Source organism: Parambassis ranga, chromosome 16, assembly GCF_900634625.1.
Source record: "Parambassis ranga chromosome 16, fParRan2.1, whole genome shotgun sequence".
In the NCBI taxonomy this organism is placed as follows: domain Eukaryota; kingdom Metazoa; phylum Chordata; class Actinopteri; family Ambassidae; genus Parambassis; species Parambassis ranga.
In genome coordinates, this window is record NC_041036.1 from 11644001 (window position 1) to 11664297 (window position 20297).

The 20297-nt window shown below is 39.9% G+C and overlaps 3 protein-coding genes across 4 annotated transcripts; 1 reads left to right on the forward strand and 2 right to left on the reverse strand.

The window, feature by feature from the left end:
- Nucleotides 1–277: 277 nt before the first annotated feature.
- mrpl13 (mitochondrial ribosomal protein L13) lies at nt 278–6342 on the reverse strand. The gene is made up of 7 exons (XM_028424635.1): nt 6192–6342; nt 5533–5656; nt 5097–5190; nt 4742–4802; nt 4004–4090; nt 3233–3354; nt 278–810 (listed from the first exon to the last, which is right to left on the reverse strand). The coding sequence occupies exons 1-7, from the start codon at nt 6216–6218 to the stop codon at nt 786–788; spliced, it is 540 nt and encodes a 179-aa protein (XP_028280436.1). The 5' UTR covers nt 6219–6342; the 3' UTR covers nt 278–785.
- A 63-nt stretch (nt 6343–6405) lies between these two features.
- Nucleotides 6406–8714, forward strand: dscc1 (DNA replication and sister chromatid cohesion 1). The gene is made up of 9 exons (XM_028424634.1): nt 6406–6857; nt 6951–7119; nt 7219–7353; nt 7469–7559; nt 7650–7788; nt 7884–7936; nt 8027–8181; nt 8288–8436; nt 8512–8714. The coding sequence occupies exons 1-9, from the start codon at nt 6688–6690 to the stop codon at nt 8621–8623; spliced, it is 1173 nt and encodes a 390-aa protein (XP_028280435.1). The 5' UTR covers nt 6406–6687; the 3' UTR covers nt 8624–8714.
- A 1566-nt stretch (nt 8715–10280) lies between these two features.
- LOC114449054 (carboxypeptidase Q-like) lies at nt 10281–19785 on the reverse strand. Of its 2 annotated transcripts, XM_028426390.1 has the most exons (11): nt 19664–19785; nt 19112–19238; nt 18327–18536; nt 18125–18241; nt 17835–18042; nt 16978–17185; nt 14463–14574; nt 12856–12947; nt 11905–12000; nt 11522–11627; nt 10281–11098 (listed from the first exon to the last, which is right to left on the reverse strand). In XM_028426390.1, exons 2-11 carry the CDS (start codon nt 19236–19238, stop codon nt 10938–10940), a joined length of 1437 nt encoding a protein of 478 aa, XP_028282191.1. In that variant the 5' UTR covers nt 19664–19785; the 3' UTR covers nt 10281–10937. The 2 variants fall into 2 exon arrangements, with proteins under 2 accessions (XP_028282191.1, XP_028282192.1); XM_028426391.1 differs by lacking the exons at nt 19112–19238; nt 19664–19785 and adding an exon at nt 18652–19103 and having other exon boundaries at nt 10938–11098.
- Between the last annotated feature and the right edge of the window lie 512 nt (nt 19786–20297).

Genomic DNA, 20297 nt, shown 5'->3' on the forward strand with positions numbered 1-20297 from the left:
AGTGAAGTGTAAGCGATTCCCTTCCTGTACTACAGTCTGAAAAAACCACCACTAAAAGCCGTGCCATGAGCCCCGGTCTAGATTTAAACTGCCCAAAAGCTTCAGTAAGGAATGTGTCTCACTACCACACCCCTCCATATAATATGGACTTATTTATTTTCTATTTTATTTGCTTTTATAACCAATAAATCTGTAATGAGACTACAAAACTGTTTAAGTTGCTTGTCTAACACAACACAATGTAAATTTTACAACATTTACATAAAAACACAACCTGACAGATTTGTTAAATAGTTTATTTTACAGTTCACTTGAACAGTCCCCAAAAACTGTCATAGTAACACACTAAATTGCTTTCACTATGAACTCACAAACCTTTAAAGGTAGGATCAGGTCTGAACAGATGTTATTTTTATGGGTCATATCTGATCATTTCAAGTTTTCTGCAATCAGGAAAAACCACAGAAGCTGATTTTCTCTGAGCCACAGGGTGAAATCTCAAACTGATCGTGGCTGTGTCAGATCAGCTGTGGTCATGTCAAGTGAGAGGTTTTGTGTTTTTCCAGAAGGAAAGTGAACTTTGGGCTGATGAGTTTAGACAAAATCCATTTTTTTTCCCAAGTGACCAGAGAAAATCAGATATTTTGAATTTACACAAATCCCCTTTACAGTGTATGTTCACATAATTGCAATTATATGAAATGATACTCACACTTTAAGTGTGGTGTTAATATTAAAACAAAAAAAAACCTTCTCTGCTTTAGTCACCATGGGCAGCCTTGGTTTCATTTTAGCCTGTAGTCTTCAGGTCTGTGAAGGAAACACAAGACGATATATTAGTATGAGGAGGCAAAAAAGTCTGCTGGGAGAAGATCCGATTACAGAGAAAACATGGAGAGAAAGTGACAGATGAAAAACTGGGGAGATCTTATCATGCGTTTTTTTTTTTCTTTTCAAAATGAGTTTAGACTCACAGCGTCCCCTTTTTGTGTTTTTTCCCCGTTTAATTTCGAGCAGAGATTGCAGCAGACAGATTTTATCAGAGCACGCTGTATTGGTTTTGATACAAAATAGAAAAATGTTGTTATCAAATGTAATAGCGCTGCTATCAACCACAGCTGTATGTTTATGTTGTCGATTTTCTACATCTGAGCTCTTGTACGGCACAGGGAAGGTACATATCCAGTCTTTCACCTCTGCACCAAGATTTTTCTGCGAGTATATTTACCATGTGTTTAATAAAGGGTAACGATTGAACTGCTCCCCATGACCTCAACCCCATCTCTCTCTGACTGACTGACACACACACACACAGACGGTCAGTAAAATGAGTAAGCCACAGCATGAGTGAATATTAACGAAGCTAAGGCCTATCTCTTAAATAAACTAGGATTAGTTTGACCTTGGTGGCCACACAGCGACCGGCCCGAGTGCGCAAGCTGATTGGCTGAGAAGATTGAACCAGTAAACAATATGAAGTGGCTCATTTATCAACATGGGCACCAGTGTTGACAGCAAAGCTGAATGCAGTGCAGACATGCCGTACATATCTGTAAAAAACACACCCACTGCGAAAGAAAATCATCGAATCATAATGTACTTATTAATTTGATAGTTAGATAATTTGACAATTATTAATCCTCAAAGCTCTGCAGCACATAGATACTCGAAAAAAAATATGTGGAGGAGTCACACACTGTTATCAATACAAATTTATGTCCATCTTTATCTTAATTTCACTACAAGACCTAATGTTACCTACAATCAGTTAAGGAAAAAATCTACATGCATTCACAACTGGCTAGAAAATATTTCGCATCCCTGAAAAATCCACTACAATGCCCTCTACAACCAAGAGACACTGATTTATTTCACCTCTGCTGCACGGGGAATAATTCACAGTTAACATTTAGTTCAGTTACTTTTTGAAGCAGTGACTGAAGGATCAAAGTCAAAACTTTTGAAGCGGATAAAAGAAAGACCACCTGACAAACTGGATAGCAACCCTAACCTGGACCAGCACACACACACACACACACACAAACAGGACAGGATGGCCTGACAGATTAATGAATGCAAATGCTGGCACAGAGCAGGGGAAAGGGGGATGCTCTCAGTTAGCCCATCAGAATGATGTTTACTGCAGGTGAGATTGGAGAAATGCAGCAGCACGATATTATCATGCTGGCAAACGGTGGGTCACAGTGTCAGTCTAATCTCCAACCAGAAAGTAGTGGAGTAAGAAAAGCCATGAATATGATTATGACGAGTAACAGATGCTCTCTTACCCACTACATGGAAACCTTGTACGGCCAAACAGCTGACTTCCCCTTTGTGTGTCGGTGACATTTGACCATTATTGTTTCTCATGTGCAGTGGCCTTCTTAAAAAGATCACATGGCACTCCAGCAAAACAGCTGGGCATGAAGCCAGCAGCTGTCTGTCCACTGAGCATCATATCACATAATGACAGCTCTCTGTTGGCTGACGATCATTTACACCACAGCCACATGTGTTTGTAGTTACAATGAAAAATGTTGCATCTTATTTGTTCCTGCACAAGGGGGAAGTGTCAGAGTAGAACTGGCTGCAAACGGACTGGCGTGCCTGTGAGTTGGATCTTTTTCTGCATGCGTTGCTTGGTTTGAAAACAATACAGACCTCATCGCTGACTAAATCTGAGCAGAACACAGCAGTGAAGCCATGCAGGAGGACTGAACTGAAACAACTCTTACTAAGCCTTGCCTCCAAAGTAAAGTTCACAAGTTAACAGCCGTTTAAAATTCAGAAATTCAAACATCATATCATTATTTACCAACATGCCAAGCAGCTTATTATCCAAAAAGATAATGTCAACAAATGCTACAGCTACTGTATCAGAGAGGAGGTTGGCTGGTATACAGAAAAAAAAGATATGGCATGAGAATGGTATTCAGATCAACATCACCCCCTCGTGGCTTGTCCTAATCAATACAAGACATAAAAATATGTCTCATTATGGTAAAAAATGTCCTAAAAGGACAAAAAGATAAGGGAATGATTCCCAGTGGAGGCACACTTTAAAGAGATTCTTCATTTTATTTTCAGTTGCGCTGCTTCTATATAGAGCAGATCAGGGACTATGAGCTTCTTTATATTTGAGCTGCAGGAGATTTTGTGTTTATCTGCAGTAAAAACTGTGTGTAGTGTTTGCATTTACACATGCACATGCTCTCTGTGTGTTTGTACATACGGTGTCCACAGCTGGGGGAAGGCATCTATCTCTTCTTGGGTGTACTCGCTGAGTTTCCTGGGAATTTCTCTGGGCTGAGGCAGCTCCTCTGTCAGGTTGGCTCGAATGTCATCTGGCAGCTCCTGCGGAGGGGTGGACAGAGGAGACATTTAAGAAATTTTTAGACAGGACAGAATTCAAGGAGACAGGAAGGAAATAGGACTGGGATAAGAATTTAAAAGGAGGTGACACATTTAAGAAGAAGAACATGAAGAAGAAGGCACTGTTTAAACCAGAAGCAGATCAGATATTCTACTCAAAGACTTGAAGAGGGCTTTAGGGTCGCTCACTCTCCAGTGTTGACAGTCGGACTTATTAATATTCATTAGGGCTAGGCTGGTGTCTACAGGTTCATTTAAGGAGCGGGCAAACAGATCAAACTATAAGACAAAAACAACAACCAAAACTTTTAAGAAGCAGCTCTCCCCTGCCTTCTCCCCTGTTTTGAAAAACAGACAGAACTGCTGCTCGCCCATCTGCAAGCAATTAGATTCACACTTCACACTATTATTATACATGTTATTACATTTATTATACTCCAGACTTTACCTTCGCAAGTCAATGTTTTTATATCTTAGTTATTTTGAAAGTCAGCAAAGAGTTTATATTAATGAACTATTATTATTTCAAACAACAGCAGTGTAAAGAGTACTTTGAGATGACTGAGGCGCTTGTCTTTAATAAGCCTGAATGTTGAAGGTTGAAAAAGAGATTATGTGAAATAGGACTTACGTCTTCAGGGAAGATGTGTAATCGCTGCATCATGGTGCGCCGGTGCAGATTCCGAGGCAACATGCCATAAACTGCTAACTTCACAATCTGGAGAGAAGCAGCACATTAAAAAGCAGACCAACAGTGAACTCGCTGATTCTTGTAATTATAAAAAAAATGTCTTTATGTAAAGGAGCCTTGCTCGTTTCCTCCATGTTATTCTTATATTTGCTGCTAAAATGCAACAGTGTTTCTCAGGCTGGAGTCTTGGACAGAGTTTCTGGACAAAATTACTGAACAGAAATGTTGGACAGAGACAGCGCTGACAAATCACTCATCTGTCCAGTTCCATTTCTCCCTTTTCGCTCGCCAAGCCTCTAAACTTCACTTTAACTAAATCTCCATCAGGACACACGTCTGTGGTCATCGACTGGACTGAAACCTGCAGCAGCACAAAGCCAACAGCAGAGTGCATGTCTCTCCTGGTTCACTAAACCGCACACTGGAGATTAGTACAAGCCATTCTGCTACTACTAGAAGTTCCCACATGACAAGAGTATTTCAATAAGCCTGTAAGACATATGCAAGAAAATCTCTTATTGAGCTTTTGAGTAAGTGATTCTGGGCTGCCCTTCTCCTGTGCAGGCTTGGACAGGTTTTCTTCACAGACTAATTTCCTGTATCAAGCTTTGGATAGACTTAAAACATTTGCTGACAGTAATTCACTCTAAATAATACCGAAAAAAGAACAGCACTTACAGCTTTTGGATCTTTTTGGTGGAGCTGAGCAGCTGTGACTTGTTTGAATCCTCCTGGGTACCTTTGGAGAATAAGACAAAGCCAAGTCATTCTGTGCTGTGCATGACAAATTCTGATACCGATTTATTTGTTTTGGTTTTAATGTTTCTTTAAAAAAATGTTCCCACTTTTAACCAATGTAACAAGAATATATAGGCCAGCCTTTGCACAAGGACTTAATGCTAAGCAGGATCAAATGCTTTTTGAGTGCCATTCTACAAACAAGCTTGTATGAATATTTGTTCCATCACTCATTTGACAAACACTAAAGAGCACAGTCTGAAAGAAGACAGTAAACAAAGTACCATGCACTTACCCTGTGTGTGATGAGTAGAGTTTCTGCTCCCATTTGTTCCCAGAAAAAGCTATGTGTTTGGAGTTTATTACAACCACATGGTCACCACAGTCACCTGCAAAGTTTGTTTTCAGGCATCATTACTATGGACAGCTATTTGATTTTTGTTTTTTTTTAAACAAAAACTGCAACCAGCCTGTGATAAAAATCTCTTATTAATTCCCAAAATGTAACTCAAGTGTTAGTTAAAGGGAAGTATTATAAAAATGGTGCTCAGCTGCCATCATGTGGTCATTCCATGTAACAACAAGTCAGCGTGGGTTTTACTTGTTAATACTCTATTATGTTATTACTCTTTATGTTTAACCAAAAAACAGTATAGAGTAGTTAACACATGGATCAAGTAAGACATATGGATGTAGATGTGTGTTCTCTGATAGACAGTGCTCTTACTTACTCAGTGCATGATAGATTGGCTTGTGTTTCCCCTGTAATCTAATAGAAGACATAACTGCAATCTTTCCAGGCGGCTGCATCTTTGCATCAATTAGGAACCAGGAACGGGCAAAGGTTGCCCATTGCTGAACAAAAGAAAAATAAATACTGGATTTACATAAGGCATGTGGTTATCAAAAGAGAATGCTTCTACTATGTGTGTCAAAACATTTTCGGAAGAATCTAACATTTTATGTGAGGAAGAACATATGTAAACTGAGACCATGACAAGTTCATCCACATTTCATGTGATATGTCCATCTTATTTCTCTGATTACTTTTTAATTAAAACAAAAGAGGAAAAGTACTTTCCGTACTTTACCAGCCTTGTGTTGCCTAATTCAAAGAAATTAAAAATGCTCCCTCACTAATGCAATCTGTGGTATTTGATTAAATTGTTAAATACTGCATTACTTTATACAAATTATTAATACATCTGAGAATATACCATCATTCTTCTTCTTCTACCATTAACACAGCCGAAATCACACACACGCAGCTAGCTCGTTAGCAACGTTAGCTAACATTGCAACAACCGTTATATTAAATGCACACGATGTCCAAATGATGAGCTTAAACTTAACTTTAAAAGATAATATAATGTACAACGTGTCACATTACCTGGGCTGATCTAGAAAAACTTGACATTCTGCGACTCTATTAGCACATCCTCAAAATGTTTGACCCTCAACGTGAGATGCGGTCCGTTCAGGTATTTTGTTCGGATGAAACAATACCTAAAACTTTACTGTTCCTATGTTACACGTTTATCTGTATATAGCTCGTTTAGTACAACACACATGTTATGCTTATGTTCAGTGATGGTACACTTTAACTACAGCCCCTAAATACATCCTAAAAGATAATTATTTGGCGTTTACGAGTGTCAAATGATAGTTCCTACCCGGTCGCATTTTGATGTTACATGTCAACGTAGATCGTAACATCACTTCCTTTCCGCGACAGAAAGAGAGCGGGGAAATTTGACAGAATACAGCGACAGAGTATCATAAGTTTAAAACTGTTTTATACTTTATAACAACGCCGAGTTGTTGTCCTTAGACAAGGGGGTTAATATATAAAAACATTATCGATCCAGCCTATCGTTTGTTTCAACATGAGAACTATAGAGGAGGTGAAGGCCACACTGCAGATCGCCAAGCTGAAAGAGGAAGACTTACAGACAACAATCCACTGTCTGTCCTTTGGAGAAAACGTTTCATCTGCAGACTACTGTCTGATGGAGCTGGACGACACACTGTGCAAACACATCGAAGCAGGCCAGAGGTATGCTGTGTGTACCCTGTAGTTGCGGCACAAAATGCATGATGGAGGTAAATAAGTAAAAGTGATAAATTATGACTGACATTTTTTTCACAGTCTAGTTATTCGGGGGGACAAAGACGAGCATGCTGTGGTCTGCAGTGGAGACAAGACCTATGATCTAAAAATAGCTGACACATCCAACCTGCTGCTGTTTGTACCTGGATGCAGAACACCAGACCAACTAACCAACAGCCAGGACAGCTCTCATGTGGTGCACACTCAGGCACGTAAATCACACATAGGTGCTTTCCTTCAAATGGTGACTGAGTTAAGCTGTAACACACACACAAACAAAAATAACTCTTAACTACTTCTTGTGTAGATCTGGGGGTTTTGTAACAGCTACTGGGAACTGAGGAAACAGAGGCCGAAACTGAAGAAACTGAAGAAGCTTTTAATGGAGAATCCTTATGAAGGACCTGCATTAGGAGGCCAGGAGGAGAACACAGAGAATACAGTAAATATTCAATATTGAGAAACCAGATTTATCATTTAAAAATATCACATGTAAAAAAGTAAGGTGTGAATTATGATATATGTTTTATTGTAATAATAGTTTTCTCTGTACTAAGTACACTATGCAGGATCTGCTGGACAGGATTCAAGCCAGTGAAGAGGAGATAAAGACCCACTTACACACCATCCACGCCTGTCAGATCAATGGTAAAACCACGTGCATGTATTGTTAAAGTGTAATTTACTTATTAATAACAAAACAGATTCCTACCACATTGTGTCCTTTCTTCCTTCCAGGCTACTGGCGTGTGCTTGACTTTGACTATGAGATGAAGCTGCTTGGTCATGTCACTCAGTTGGTGGATTCAGAGTCTTGGTCCTTTAACAAGGTTCCTCTTCAAACCAGTCTTGAAGAATTGGCCCCACTGGAGCCCAGGTAATAACCACCTGTGATCCTCATGATCAGGTCTAGAGATTAAAAAATGTTGGAATTAGTTATTTCAAAGAGGTGATTGATTCTCTTTTTAACAGAGAAATGATCGAGCACTGTTTGAACTGTTATGGGGAACGCTATACTAAAAACGGTAAACAAACCAACAAGATTCCTTGTCAGACCAGATTTTGTCAGTAAACTGGTGATTCACTGTCATGCTTGTCCTATTTTCTCTGTACAGACGAAGTGTTTTATGCATTACATCAGGATAAAGTGTGTCGAGGATTAGCACTAATGCTGCTGCAGAATGCCGTCAAGTTCAACCTAAGAGAGTTTCAGGAGGTCTGGCAGCAGAGCGTCCCAGAGGGCATGAGTACAAACCTGGACCAGCTGAAGGTGATCCCGTGCTTCTCATATTGCATCCAGGACTCTGGTTGTCTCACAGTTAATTCATTCATGCTTTTCAGACTAGTTTCCTAATGTTTTGTGCTGTCTTGTAAAGGGTGTGGCCCTGGTGGATCGTGCCTCCAACCCTGAGACCATCTCCCTGCTGCGTGTGGAGGATCTCCCAGAGGGCACAGTGGAGCGCTTTAACCAGCTCTTCACACTTCGAGAGAAATGGACAGAAGAGGACATCACACCATACATACAGTTAGTGTCACCTGTCTGGGAAATCATCATTATTAAAGCAAAATGTGAATTTACCCGAATATTCTTCTTGTCCAGAGACCTGTGTGGAGAGAAACAGACCACCGGAGCCCTCCTGACAAAATATGCTCGATCTTCACTGCAAAATGGGATTAAGGTTTTCAACTCTAGGAGGCCTGTGGCTACATGAAGATATCCTCTGTCAAAGGTGCCAACTTCCACTGTGACTTCAGTATCCATTAATTTAAAATGCCTGTTGGTGTTTGGTCTGTGGGTTTAAGTAATTAGGTTGTAAAGTGTATAAAAAAATTAATTACTTAAAGTTAAATTGCCTTTGTTACTACATGTTATTTCAGTTTTTATTTTGTGACTAAATTGTTGAAATAAATTGTTTATTCATTTGAGTTAGTTAGTCAACAAGAGAATAAGGTGTACAGCAGGAGCTGAGGTTCTCCACAAGGTGGTGCTGATAAATATACATGATCGGCACACTAACTAAATAATTCTGCTTTTTGCTCTACTGCATTAAAATAAAAATAAAAATTCATTTTGGAGGCTTTTTTCATGTGATATTAGAATATCCTCCTCCCACATTCCAAAGGCACATTTGTTAGGTTTATTGGGGATTCTAAATCTGCGCCATCTTGGCGAACTTTCCAAGGTCTTCACCACTTCCTGCCTGCTGGGACAGAATCTATCTTCCTGAGCCATTGAGAAAATGATAATGACTGGATTGTTTTGATTTACCAACCTGTCATCCTCTGGTTGCAAAAAATTCAGCCATGTTAGACTGGACATGGAAGTATCAGTCAGAGACCTGAAATATCATCTGAAGCCTGAAAAGGGAAAGTAATGAGCAACTTCAAACTACAAAATAAGACAATCGTTGTTGAGGTGGCACATTTCATTATTACTCTAAACATTTGCTAAGTCATTTATGCAGTAATGTAGCCAGCATTTACAAATCAACCGTATAAGGCTTTGATTTGACCTCATGTTCTGTGATGCAACCAACACCGAGTTATGACTTAAGAAAGAGTTTTTGGCTCAACAATTTTATCACTAAAACCACCTCAGCTTGACAGTTGTTGGCCTTATTACAGGTGCTGGAAATTTATGTGCAACTGTAAATGCGCAAAGGTTGTAAAACACAACCACAAACGGGATTAAAAACCAGGGAAGAAGCTGTTCGTTTACTACAAATAAAGAAAGATGAGACTGAGGTCAACAATTCCTGTCTAGAAATAGTTCATATAGTTTCATTTCATTTGGATATACAAATCTGAAATCTACATTGTACAAAGAGATCACTATACTGACAGAGATATGTCATCTCAAACGGAATCTTCAGCTGAAAGCAGTGGGCATTATTATAATCATTAATATACTGAACTGTCATGGTCACGTCATGGCTACATGTTTGTGACTCAGTGTTTTAAACGCAGACACTAACAATACTGTGAATCACACACGAGGAGGATCTCACCAGACACTGACGAAAAGCTGCACACATTTCTGTTTTCCAACACACACACAATGAATGTTTCTTTACTGGCTGACTAACATTGGCATCACCTGATGGGTTTGCTCATTTATCAGTTGAGGGGTTAAGAGGCCCCATCTGTGTGTGTGTTAGAGCTGCTGTATAGCACCCACACAGTGATGAACACTCTTAACTTCCTCTTCTGCTCTGCATGATCTATACTTTTCTCATCTCTTCACCCTGCTTCTCCATTCTCCTTCCTCTTCTTTCCATTGATGAGATGTACATGTCTGATGTAGTCATTTTTCTTCCTCCTTCTTAGCAATAATTACACAATCAGCTAAATAAAAATAACAGCAGCAGAACAGATGCTCAATACTTTATGTGCCAGATCTTACAGTAAAATCATGTAAAAGTGGTGACATTTTAGACAGCAACACAACAATCTTAAAAAAAATTAACAGTAGCTTTTCGAAGTTGGAAATATGTAAACTTTCTTCTTATCATTTTACATTTTCTTGCTCACTTTAGTTGACTAGTGATGACATTTGCTGTTTCTTACAGCTGATAATCCAATCTTCATAACACTTTCTGTTGAAAAGTTGTGGTAAACTTCAAAACCCACACACCTAAATTAAAAAAAATTAAAAAATAAGTCAAAGGGATTTGTATGCTCCACGCAAATGTGCTAAATGTTCTAAAACTGGTTCCTACTATAGGACACAAACTTATCAGTCATCAAAAAGGACCTGAGTATGTCCACAATCCTGGAGTCATCTGAGAAAAGATGCATTGCACCTATTGAGGTTTTCAGTAAAACTGTCAGTACCCTGACGTTAAACAGACAAAACATAGATCACACAGATTTTCAAGTACACTTCTTCACACATCACACTCATCATCTGCATTTATATTCTTGTGAATCACATCTCAATCTAAGCTCAGTTCACATTCAATCTCAGGTGCTTCTAAAAAAGTCAGTTAAAAATGAGAAATTTGTGAATCTGCGGTTGTTCACATGCTACCTGGGCAGCATGTCCTGCAGGTCTGCCACAACATAGGCAACCACGGCCCACAATGCTGAGCAAAGGTTCATGTCCTGAGGGTCCTGAACCGTCATGGTGTCGCCTTCACTGTGGTGGAACCAAAAATACCGACTGTCTGCCACATGGAGGCTGGCACCTGGATGAAGGAGGGACAGAGGGACACACAAACACATAACTGACTGTTCAAGTCTGTTCAAACTACTCAGACTCAAGACATCATCACAGCTCCATTCCTCCTCTACCACAGTGAAGTGCTCATCAGATAGCTAAGATTTACAGAATGTCTGTTTCCAATTTCCAAATATTCCTGAAAATTTATTTCATTACTTAAAATATCTTGATTTAATTTCAAATGTTTTAAAACGATGATAATCTGTGTGAACAGCACTTTCAGGAGATGATGTCATTAACACCAAGAACATCTAGAATTTTCACTTTTTCCTCATTTTACCCGTTCAAACATTTTATGGCACATTTTAGAAATAAAATACAACATTAAGTTTTATTGCATCATAATTACATTCTGCAGGTTGCAGTCAGATATAATGATTCAACTGACCTGGTACTCCTGTCTGCATCCATGGTGAGATGTCTGTCCCTTCCCCATGGCTCTCCAGTTTGGTTGTATTAATCGGAGCCAAAAGTTTAACCACTTCTTCCATCACCTGCTCATATGTACACAGAACGGGGATTATTAATCGGTCCAGTGTTTTTATGCCTAAATTAATATGCCTAAAATGACCTAAGTTCTGTGGTTAACAGATGTGCTGTTGAAAGACCACTTTCTTCCTGTTAAAATGCACAAGTTCAACATGTTTTATTCTGGGAAGAAATGATCAGAACTTTAAAGGAAATGCATCACATTTACCAGATGACATTTTTAACTGATTTTAGATTTTAAAGCCTACTACTCTAACCAGTACATAAAAGTCCCGGTTTCACCTTTCGTGCTGCATCGCTGCCAGTAAACTGCAGAGCCAGTGGGGCAAATGTCCCCAAGTCAGACTCCATGACAAGGTCAAAGTTGGATATGTTCACCTGTGTAAGAGGAAGCAGAGAGAGGAGAAGGGATGAACAGAAAGAACAGATAGAAAAAGAGCAAAGATTCCTGCAGGTGGTCTCAGGTGCTGATGTTTTGTTTTATCTTGGGCAGAGCTTCTTTCAACGAGAATGCAAATACCAACCTGAGATAGCGAGATAGAGCTAGATTAGCTTCTTCAAGCTGATGGATGCGATTAAAATTCATTGGTGAAAAGCATGTGTTTTGTACAAAAAAACACTAATCCTGTACCTCAACCTTCCAACAAGAAGGCCCGTCTGGTTCATTCGTTTCTAGTAAACATCTACTATTACATGAGCATTCAAACTGAAGCTGAAACCAAGTCTGATATGACACCTGCAACACAGGTTCTCTCACCAAAGAGGCTATAAAGTGGTTTCTGAGGAGGGTGAGTAGCATTGTCAGGGGCTTTTTTGCCCTCCAGGAGGCATCAACGGTCTCTATTTTGCACCACTATACCACTATTACTATCTATGCATAAATAAATACCTCATTCTTTGCAGTTCCAATTAGGTGCTAAACTGCATTTCTTTGTGTTAGTTCTTGATAGAGATAAATCTAATCTCCTGTTCTTGTAATGTATTTTATCATGACTCAGGGCCTGGTAGGCAGCCAAAGCTCTACAGAAGGAAACTGTGTAGATTGCTGTTTAGATCGATTTGCACAAAGAAATATCTGGGAGCTAGCCAAGGCCTGTCCAGTACTTTTCCACACTCCTACACTCTCCTGTGCTTTCACAGGACCCTTCCTGCTTCTTATGAAAAGAACAATATTTGGTTTATGGCTGTTACAGTGTGTTTTCTATTAAGTGCTACACTAGCAGTAGACTGTACCTTGTGCTGGTCATAGTACTGCTGCGCTCCAACACCACCCTGCTCTTCTGCTGACCATAGCACCGTTCGTAATGTTCTCCTTGGACGCAAACCTACAGACAGAAACACAAATGTATGTTTATTTTTTCTGTAGATGTTGTCATACACATCAAGCCTTTGGGTTTCCCTGACTAAAAAAGTCATAGTCACATTAACTAATTCAGTAACATTCTGTTGTTCACTACTATACTGCACTTTATATCCATGTCTGTTTCCAACTGCAAGCGGTTGGAGGAAATGGCTGTTTACAGTCAGAGGAATTGTTTTGTAATGTGGTCCTATGTTTGGAACAGGATGCTTTTTTTCCTATTTCATGGTATTTACTAACAGGCTGATGGAGTTTGTTAGAGCACCAGAATAGAAAACAAAATGTTCTACCTTGTTTCATAAGGCTTTACTTAAAGGGGTAAATTATACATTTATGGCCAAATGTAGAAGACTTTGACTTAATGTCCTCCTTGTCCAGCATTTGGGAAAATATGGATCCAATTCACAAAAACAGGTCACAACTTTAAGTGCAAAAAATTATAGGCCATCCACAGACTGTGACTGCAGCATAGAAACCATATACATGAACAGCTGTCTGCACTTTTCCCAGAAAAGATGAGGGGCCATATTCAACAGGATTCTTAGTGCTAAGAGTTCACATTAGTGGATAAATTCTTTGACATTTTCTTAGAATTTCCCCTTGTAATTCAGACTAAACCCCAGTAAAGATAAAAGTGATTCACAAAACCTCTTAGCCCTTAAGAGAAGACTTAAGGTGAAAAAAAGAGGAAGACTTTTTATAGGCTTAAGAGTTCCTTAAACAGAGAGGATATGGCAGAGCGACAGAGAGGAGAAACATTCTCCAAACTATGAGTGACAGCGAGCTATTAAAAAGCTACAGAATAGATGAAGCGGGCATAATTCTTGTGGTTGACCTCATCTTAGATTGAAGACATAACATCGCTTGTTACACTCCTCACTTGTGCATAAAACCAAGGGGAGATGAAGTGTTGATCTGCTGCACTCTGTCCTCTCTTATATTTTATTACCACAATGACTGGCTGAATTTTGCTCGTAGAACCTTTTTACTCTCGTCACCTAACTGTGCTCAGAGTGAGCTTTGCTCCTCTGTCCAGTTTGGTTTTCTAGTTCATTAACCTGTTTCCATTTTGTTTGAGGGTGAATCTTCTCCAACCAGCGCCTCTATTAGACAGCAATCACAGAAAGTTGATGACAGCTGAGCAAGTAGTCCTATGTTAATATCATATACATATTACATCCAAGTCATTTGTGTTTATGATCATATCATCATTTAAGATCACAAGTCTTCATGTCACTGTCCAAAGGAACATGTTCTCATCACACTTAGCAACGAGGTCAACCACACCAACCAAACCTTCAGTTTGCTCCTTCCTCAGAGTCGCTCTGAGAATGTTCTTAAATCATTTTTAAGCTAAGAGTCCTTACTAAGACTTTTTAGGGTAAGTTAAGAGTGGATTCTTAGAATCTTTGTGAATACAGCCATGGATCATTAGGACAAACAAGTTACATAAAGCTTGTATATAAAGTCTGTATCATACCCAAGTCTTTAATGAGTGACAGGGCCTCCCAGGAGATCATGGCTCCACCTCCATCATCCATGGCACCCTGGCCGACATCCCAACTGTCCAAATGGCCGCTCAGTAAGACGACCTACAAGATTGTACCAATAAACTATAAATACAGAAAAGAGAGGCTTTGGGTGGTGGCTGTGTGGTGAGAGTTTTTATAGATGCAGATACAGTTCTATATAAACATTTTTGTAGAATTAAACACGCTGAAGTGAATCAAAATACATAAAGTAAGTGAATTTGTCAACACTTAAACAAAAGCACACACAAACAGAGGCACTATATGCCTCGCATATACCGTAATTTGGTGTTTATGATGGGGGAAAAAAGCTTTTTATCTGCAAGGACATTCAGTCTTATAAAAACATGAAAACAGAGCCAAAAGGACACAGTTCAAATGTTATTACCACTTCCAGGAATTTAAAGGGGAGGGATTCCAGTCAGAGGGACGCTTCTGCCCTTTTGTTCCATGTTACAAAACATTTTCTGACCTGAATGAATCCAGGCTGGACAATGACCCCAAAGACAAATATTCCTTCAAAACAAAAGTAAGCACTTCTTTTGCAAATATATATTTTTAGCCCTGTGAGTGGTGTGGCTGACATATCAGCGTGTTCACTGGACCAGTCTAAAACTACTGAATAACTTCATTCCAACTAGCCTCGCCCTCAATGTGCGTTTTGCGCAAATTGGCACGTTAATGGAATATGCTAACTTGAGCCAATCATCTCCCCCAAGTTCTCCGAGTAAAGATTGTTCCAAGATTGTAGCACGTATCTGGGATTTTGTAATAACTGAGGTCACCATTAGTGAAACATTTATTTATTTTTTAAACCTGATTGATCATTTCTCTGTCATAATTTGCCATCAGAGTGATACTTCTGCCCCTGCTGACAGTGATAGATTCAGCTAGTATTGCCATCAGTCTGTTTACAACAATGTATAATAGGAAGCAGTATGAATTCTGAGAGGGCATGAAAGTGTAAAAAGGATGTTTAGATGGGGTTCAGTGACGTACTTTAGATCTAGAAACAGACTTATAATCAACTTAATCACTGGCTACCAAACCTTTAGTTCTGAAGCAGAAATTAGTATTTTAAAATCCAAAGAAACTTGTGAGATGTAGAAGACATTCACACACACACACACACACATTCTCTCTCACTCACACACACACACTCTCTCTCACTCACACACACACACACATTCTCTCTCACTCACACACACACACACATTCTCTCTCACTCACACACACACACACATTCTCTCTCACTCACACACACACACACATTCTCTCACACACACACACACACACACACAAACACACACACACACACACACACACACACACACACTTTCAGTTCCCTTTTCTACTGTAAAGAAGTAAGCATTGGCAGATCAGAATAGCAAAAGCTTAATCAGCAACAGAAGTCTGATTCTAGTCTGCTGACAGACATTTGAGTTAGTGCATTAAAACAGAGAGACCTGTACAGAAGGCCAGAGTTCATTTGAATTGCAAACATGGGAGCCACTGAAATAAACACTCAGTAATACCAAAACAGTCGAGGCCTGTTAACAGTAAGTCGCTCAGACTCCTGTATTTGGTCATTTGAACTGTTCCGTTATGTTTTGCATGTTGAGTATTAATGCAGGACGTTATCAGGCAGTCTAGCAAGTAGCAGTTCTTTGCAACCTACATAAAAGGCACTGAAGGGAAAAACTCTTAGAAAGTGATTAAAGTGTTTTCAGTTGAGCAATTACTTCTTGCCCCCATCTCCATAGACCTCCATCACACCTTGAAATAAGTCCTGTCCACTGAATGTCAGCAGCAGTAGCGAGTTGCTTTTCAGTGGCATCCTTCCCCCCTACCAACAAGTGTACCTGTATACATTTAGATTTTTTTGTAGCAGCATGTTATCTGTTTATCAGGTAAGACCTGCTAGATGGGTTCTTTCTTGTTGCATGCTGTGTCAAGCACTGCATTCGTTCAGTACTCTGAGGGCATGTTTTGACAGATCATATTCTGAGCTTAAGAGTCAGTTTACAAAAGTGATCACTGCATATGAGAATGTCTGGGATTCACATGTTGTAAGATTAATAATAATTTGAATTCCTTGCTGACATTACCCAATTAATTCATGTGGTCAGAGCTTGGACAAAAAAAACAGTATTCATCAGATAAATATACACAAGCCTGCTTTTTCCATAGAAACTGTTTCGATACTGGTTTCTGAAAAGATTAGATCATCACACACAATTACACAACAAAGGCAGACAAAACAGAAGTTTCTAATTTTGGGAGACATGATGGACAGTTATTCTTATTATCAAGATGTACTTCTGATAGGACATTTGTTTCCATATTTTATATTCAGCTATTCACAAAACTTCACCGCAAAGAGAGACAGGAGTCTGATGACATACCAAGATAATCTAGTCAGACACAGAGGTTAATGTGATAAGTGAGTAGGTAAGTGAGTGCTACCTGCTCAGGGTGCTGCCAGCCTCTTATCTCAGCCACTGTGTTGAAAGAGTCAGCGTCCGGAAGAGTCTTGGCTCCCATTGTGAGTCTAACCACAATCTTCTGACCTCTCTGTGCCATGCGCCACATCAGCTCAGCGTCCTCTACAGTGATACAGGCTGTGGGGATATGCTTTACTCCATCTTGGTAGTCCTGCCAACCAGTGTGTGGACTAGACAAAGACAGGTATCAGCTGACTAAACACAGAAAAGCTGAGGAGGAATCCTAGACACAGTTGAAGACAGAATTATTAGCCCCCTTTAAAAAATTATTTTTCAATCCTCCAGATTTGAGATTTGATCCTCAGAGATTTTGGCATGGGCCCTGGTCTTTAGTACACTTTGTACAGGGCCAGTCTATAATGTTCATGTTGCTCTCATAGTGATGTAGTTCCTCACTAGAACACTTTAGGTCACAAAAAATGACCAAGACTCAGTTTTGCTGCCATGTGCTTTAGGTTTTCTTTTCAGATATTCAGCCTCCCTTTCTCATCATTCCCTCCAACCTGTTCCAAACACACTGAAGCATCCCCATAGCACATTATACTGCCACCACCGTGTTTACCTGTGCAAACTGTTTTTCTCCAAATGAAGGCAACATCCCTGTGACCAAAGAGCTCTAGCTTTGTTTCATCTGACCAAATGACACACTTCCAGCATGTGTAATCTCATTTCAGGTTGTCCCTAGCATACTTCAGACTAGCTTGGAGCTGTCTTTTCCACAGAAGTGGAGTTTTACTTGGTCTGCAACCCCACAGTTCATTCCCACTTTATAAGGGGGCTAATAATTTTGTCTCCAATTGTAGGAAGGAAGATGGATACCTGTTTATAGAGAATGGAGTAATGGATCGTATGAGTGTAGCCACAGCTCCCACTTGGGAAGCCTTAGAAGCACCATAGGCACGGTAAGCCACAGTTTCTCCATAACTCACAAAGGGCTGGTTAAAAACCACTATTCTTCCAGGGGCCTCACTGGCTCTCCGCTTCAATTCCTCAAAAGACTGAACCACCAACACCTCTGCTTCAATACCTGGGAGACAGAGGAATGAGACAGTCACAGAAAGGTAGATAACAGATGACATCAAAGTTGTTTTATACAACATGGTCCTTACCTTCAGGAGGCGTCCCTACACTGCTACCCAGTCCCAGTATGGCCAGACTCTTGGCCCTGGGCATAATCATCTGTGCACTTTCATCCCCTCTTACCCAGTGTGGGATTTTGACTGGCTCTGCAGGAGACACCAAAGGGTAAAACTACTATTATCTGTCTGCAATGTATTCTCACTCCAAACACACACCAGGGACCACACTCACCCAAATGGACATCCAACCCGTCTTCTGTCATGGCATTGTACATGTATTTGATAGCCAAGTCCAGGTTGTGTGAGCCACTGACACGATTTCCTATAGTGTCAGTAAAGTCAGCCAGTCGTGTGTAAGAGCGGTTCTGGGCAGCGCCAAACACAGCCAGGTCAATGATCTGTTTGGCTACATCAGCATAGCCCGCAACCTCTATTGCTATGTCTGAGGATGTGTTCACACAGACAAACAAAGTCAGGTGACAAATGTCTTCCGCCAACAATCTTAACAGCCTAACATTAAAAAAAAACATAAAAAGTTAGTAAATAGTTACATACACCTGATACCATTGTTTATGTCTTTCCCTCTTGGCGTTGTGTTTGACACACACCTGAAGCGAACTGTCCAAACATCTGCTTTTATAGAGGTCTGCACACCTGCTGATCATCAGTTAATCAAGAACTGATGACCAGCAGCACCTGCTGCATCTCACCAAATTATATCCTATTGAAGCAGTAAGGAAGCACTCAGTGTTGCCAAATTAATAATAATGTTTGCATGAGGTCTTGCTACATAAACCACTACATAAACACGTCTGTGTTATGAGTTCAATGAGTTTTTGAAGCTGGTATTTCCACCTGAACAGAAGTTGAATAGACCTTTAGACACCTTGTCAGTGATAGCTGCAGTTAACTCTCTGTGCTCTGGTTCGTTGTCATTCTATGCTGTGCAGGCTATAAAACAGCCTGATGGAAGCTCTTATTTGCATTCATGTCAGATTGTGGATGAGTTTCTGTTACCTTTCCTTACAGTATCATTGGATGCAGACCGCATGTGTGGAGCAGAGTGAGGATGACAGTCACACACAGAGGACATCAGCACCAAAGACATGGGGAGGAGGACGGTTAGTGTCCTCTCCCTGGCCATCTGTGGACAAATAAATAAATAAACACATAAATAAATATGAGTGTGGCTAACTAAGGACCAGACAGCACTTCATTGACCCCACATTAGTAATTGTTCATTCTAAAAACGATGGATACCGCAGCTCCTGAACCTTTATTGTGACACTTGTGTGCACTATTATAACGCTAAAGGCTAAACACGAGTGACGCTAGATTAGGTTGTAGTTTTATTGGCTTTATTGACCTGACTGTGATTCAAGTCTGAGCTCGGTCTAATAATCATTCAAATACTCTGTACAACTCTGTTTTAACACAAGCGAAGTCACAAGCTTTACTTTCTCTTTCAAAACACGGTGATAATTCCAACATAATACAGACTGAGGCTGGAAAGAATCGCTAAAACTTCTGAACCACGTCTGAAATGTTCTTTAGAAAGATATGACAAACCCTTTATGTTAAGATAGCTGTCGCTGACGCTGAAACACCTTTTGCAGCTGAGTAGACCGGAATATAAACAGCTCCTGCTGTTCTCGTGATTTTAGCGTGCTGGCGGGACAAAACGTTTCCGGTGTGTCTGTTTTCACAATAAAAGCCTCGACTCTACAAAATAATAGCAGAGAAATAGAGACTTCTACGGATCAGAGGGTCTCTGTGAATTTGTATGTATTTGTTAAAATTGAAATACATAAATACTTGGAAAAAACATGACTAATATTTGACTAGAAACCCAGCATCAGTGCTGTTTGAACATTAACATGCTTCACTGGGTGTTTTCTGCTTATTTTTCCATGTAAATAGTTTCAGTTCCCAAAATAATGTCTATTACTATTTGGGATGTGTTCTGTCTTACTGTACAAAACACAGCGTTTCTCTGTACACATCCCAGACTGTGGTCCACCATCTTTCTCTTCCACTAATCTTCTGCATTCCTCTGTAGTCGCTGGTATTCGCTGTGCATGTCCCACCCATGTTAGAATAATATTTGCATAGTTTTCTTGTACTTTATTACTAGACAAATGCATCACTGGACTTCACTCCAATAAGACTATTATCCCATGCATAGGGCTTTCAGTGTTTCCCC

Bases quoted from the DNA above. Each gene is read 5' to 3' on its own strand.
- mrpl13 (XM_028424635.1), bottom strand. From the start codon at position 6,218: ATGTCAAGTTTTTCTAGATCAGCCCAG. The intron at 5,191-5,532 runs GTAAGTAAGAGC...CAAACTTTGCAG, and splicing joins GCCAATCTATCATGCACTGA to GTGACTGTGGTGACCATGTG. The intron at 3,355-4,003 runs GTAAGTCCTATT...ACCCCTCCGCAG, and splicing joins TACACATCTTCCCTGAAGAC to GAGCTGCCAGATGACATTCG.
- dscc1 (XM_028424634.1), top strand. From the start codon at position 6,688: ATGAGAACTATAGAGGAGGTGAAGGCCACACTGCAGATCGCCAAGCTG. The intron at 7,789-7,883 runs GTAATAACCACC...TCTTTTTAACAG, and splicing joins TTGGCCCCACTGGAGCCCAG to AGAAATGATCGAGCACTGTT. The intron at 8,437-8,511 runs GTTAGTGTCACC...CTTCTTGTCCAG, and splicing joins GACATCACACCATACATACA to AGACCTGTGTGGAGAGAAAC.
- LOC114449054 (XM_028426390.1), bottom strand. From the start codon at position 19,238: ATGGCCAGGGAGAGGACACTAACCGTCCTCCTCCCCATGTCTTTGGTG. The intron at 17,186-17,834 runs GTATCCATCTTC...GTCTTTGTCTAG, and splicing joins ACTCCATTCTCTATAAACAG to TCCACACACTGGTTGGCAGG. The intron at 12,001-12,855 runs GTACAGTCTACT...CCTCTTACACAG, and splicing joins AGTACTATGACCAGCACAAG to GTGAACATATCCAACTTTGA.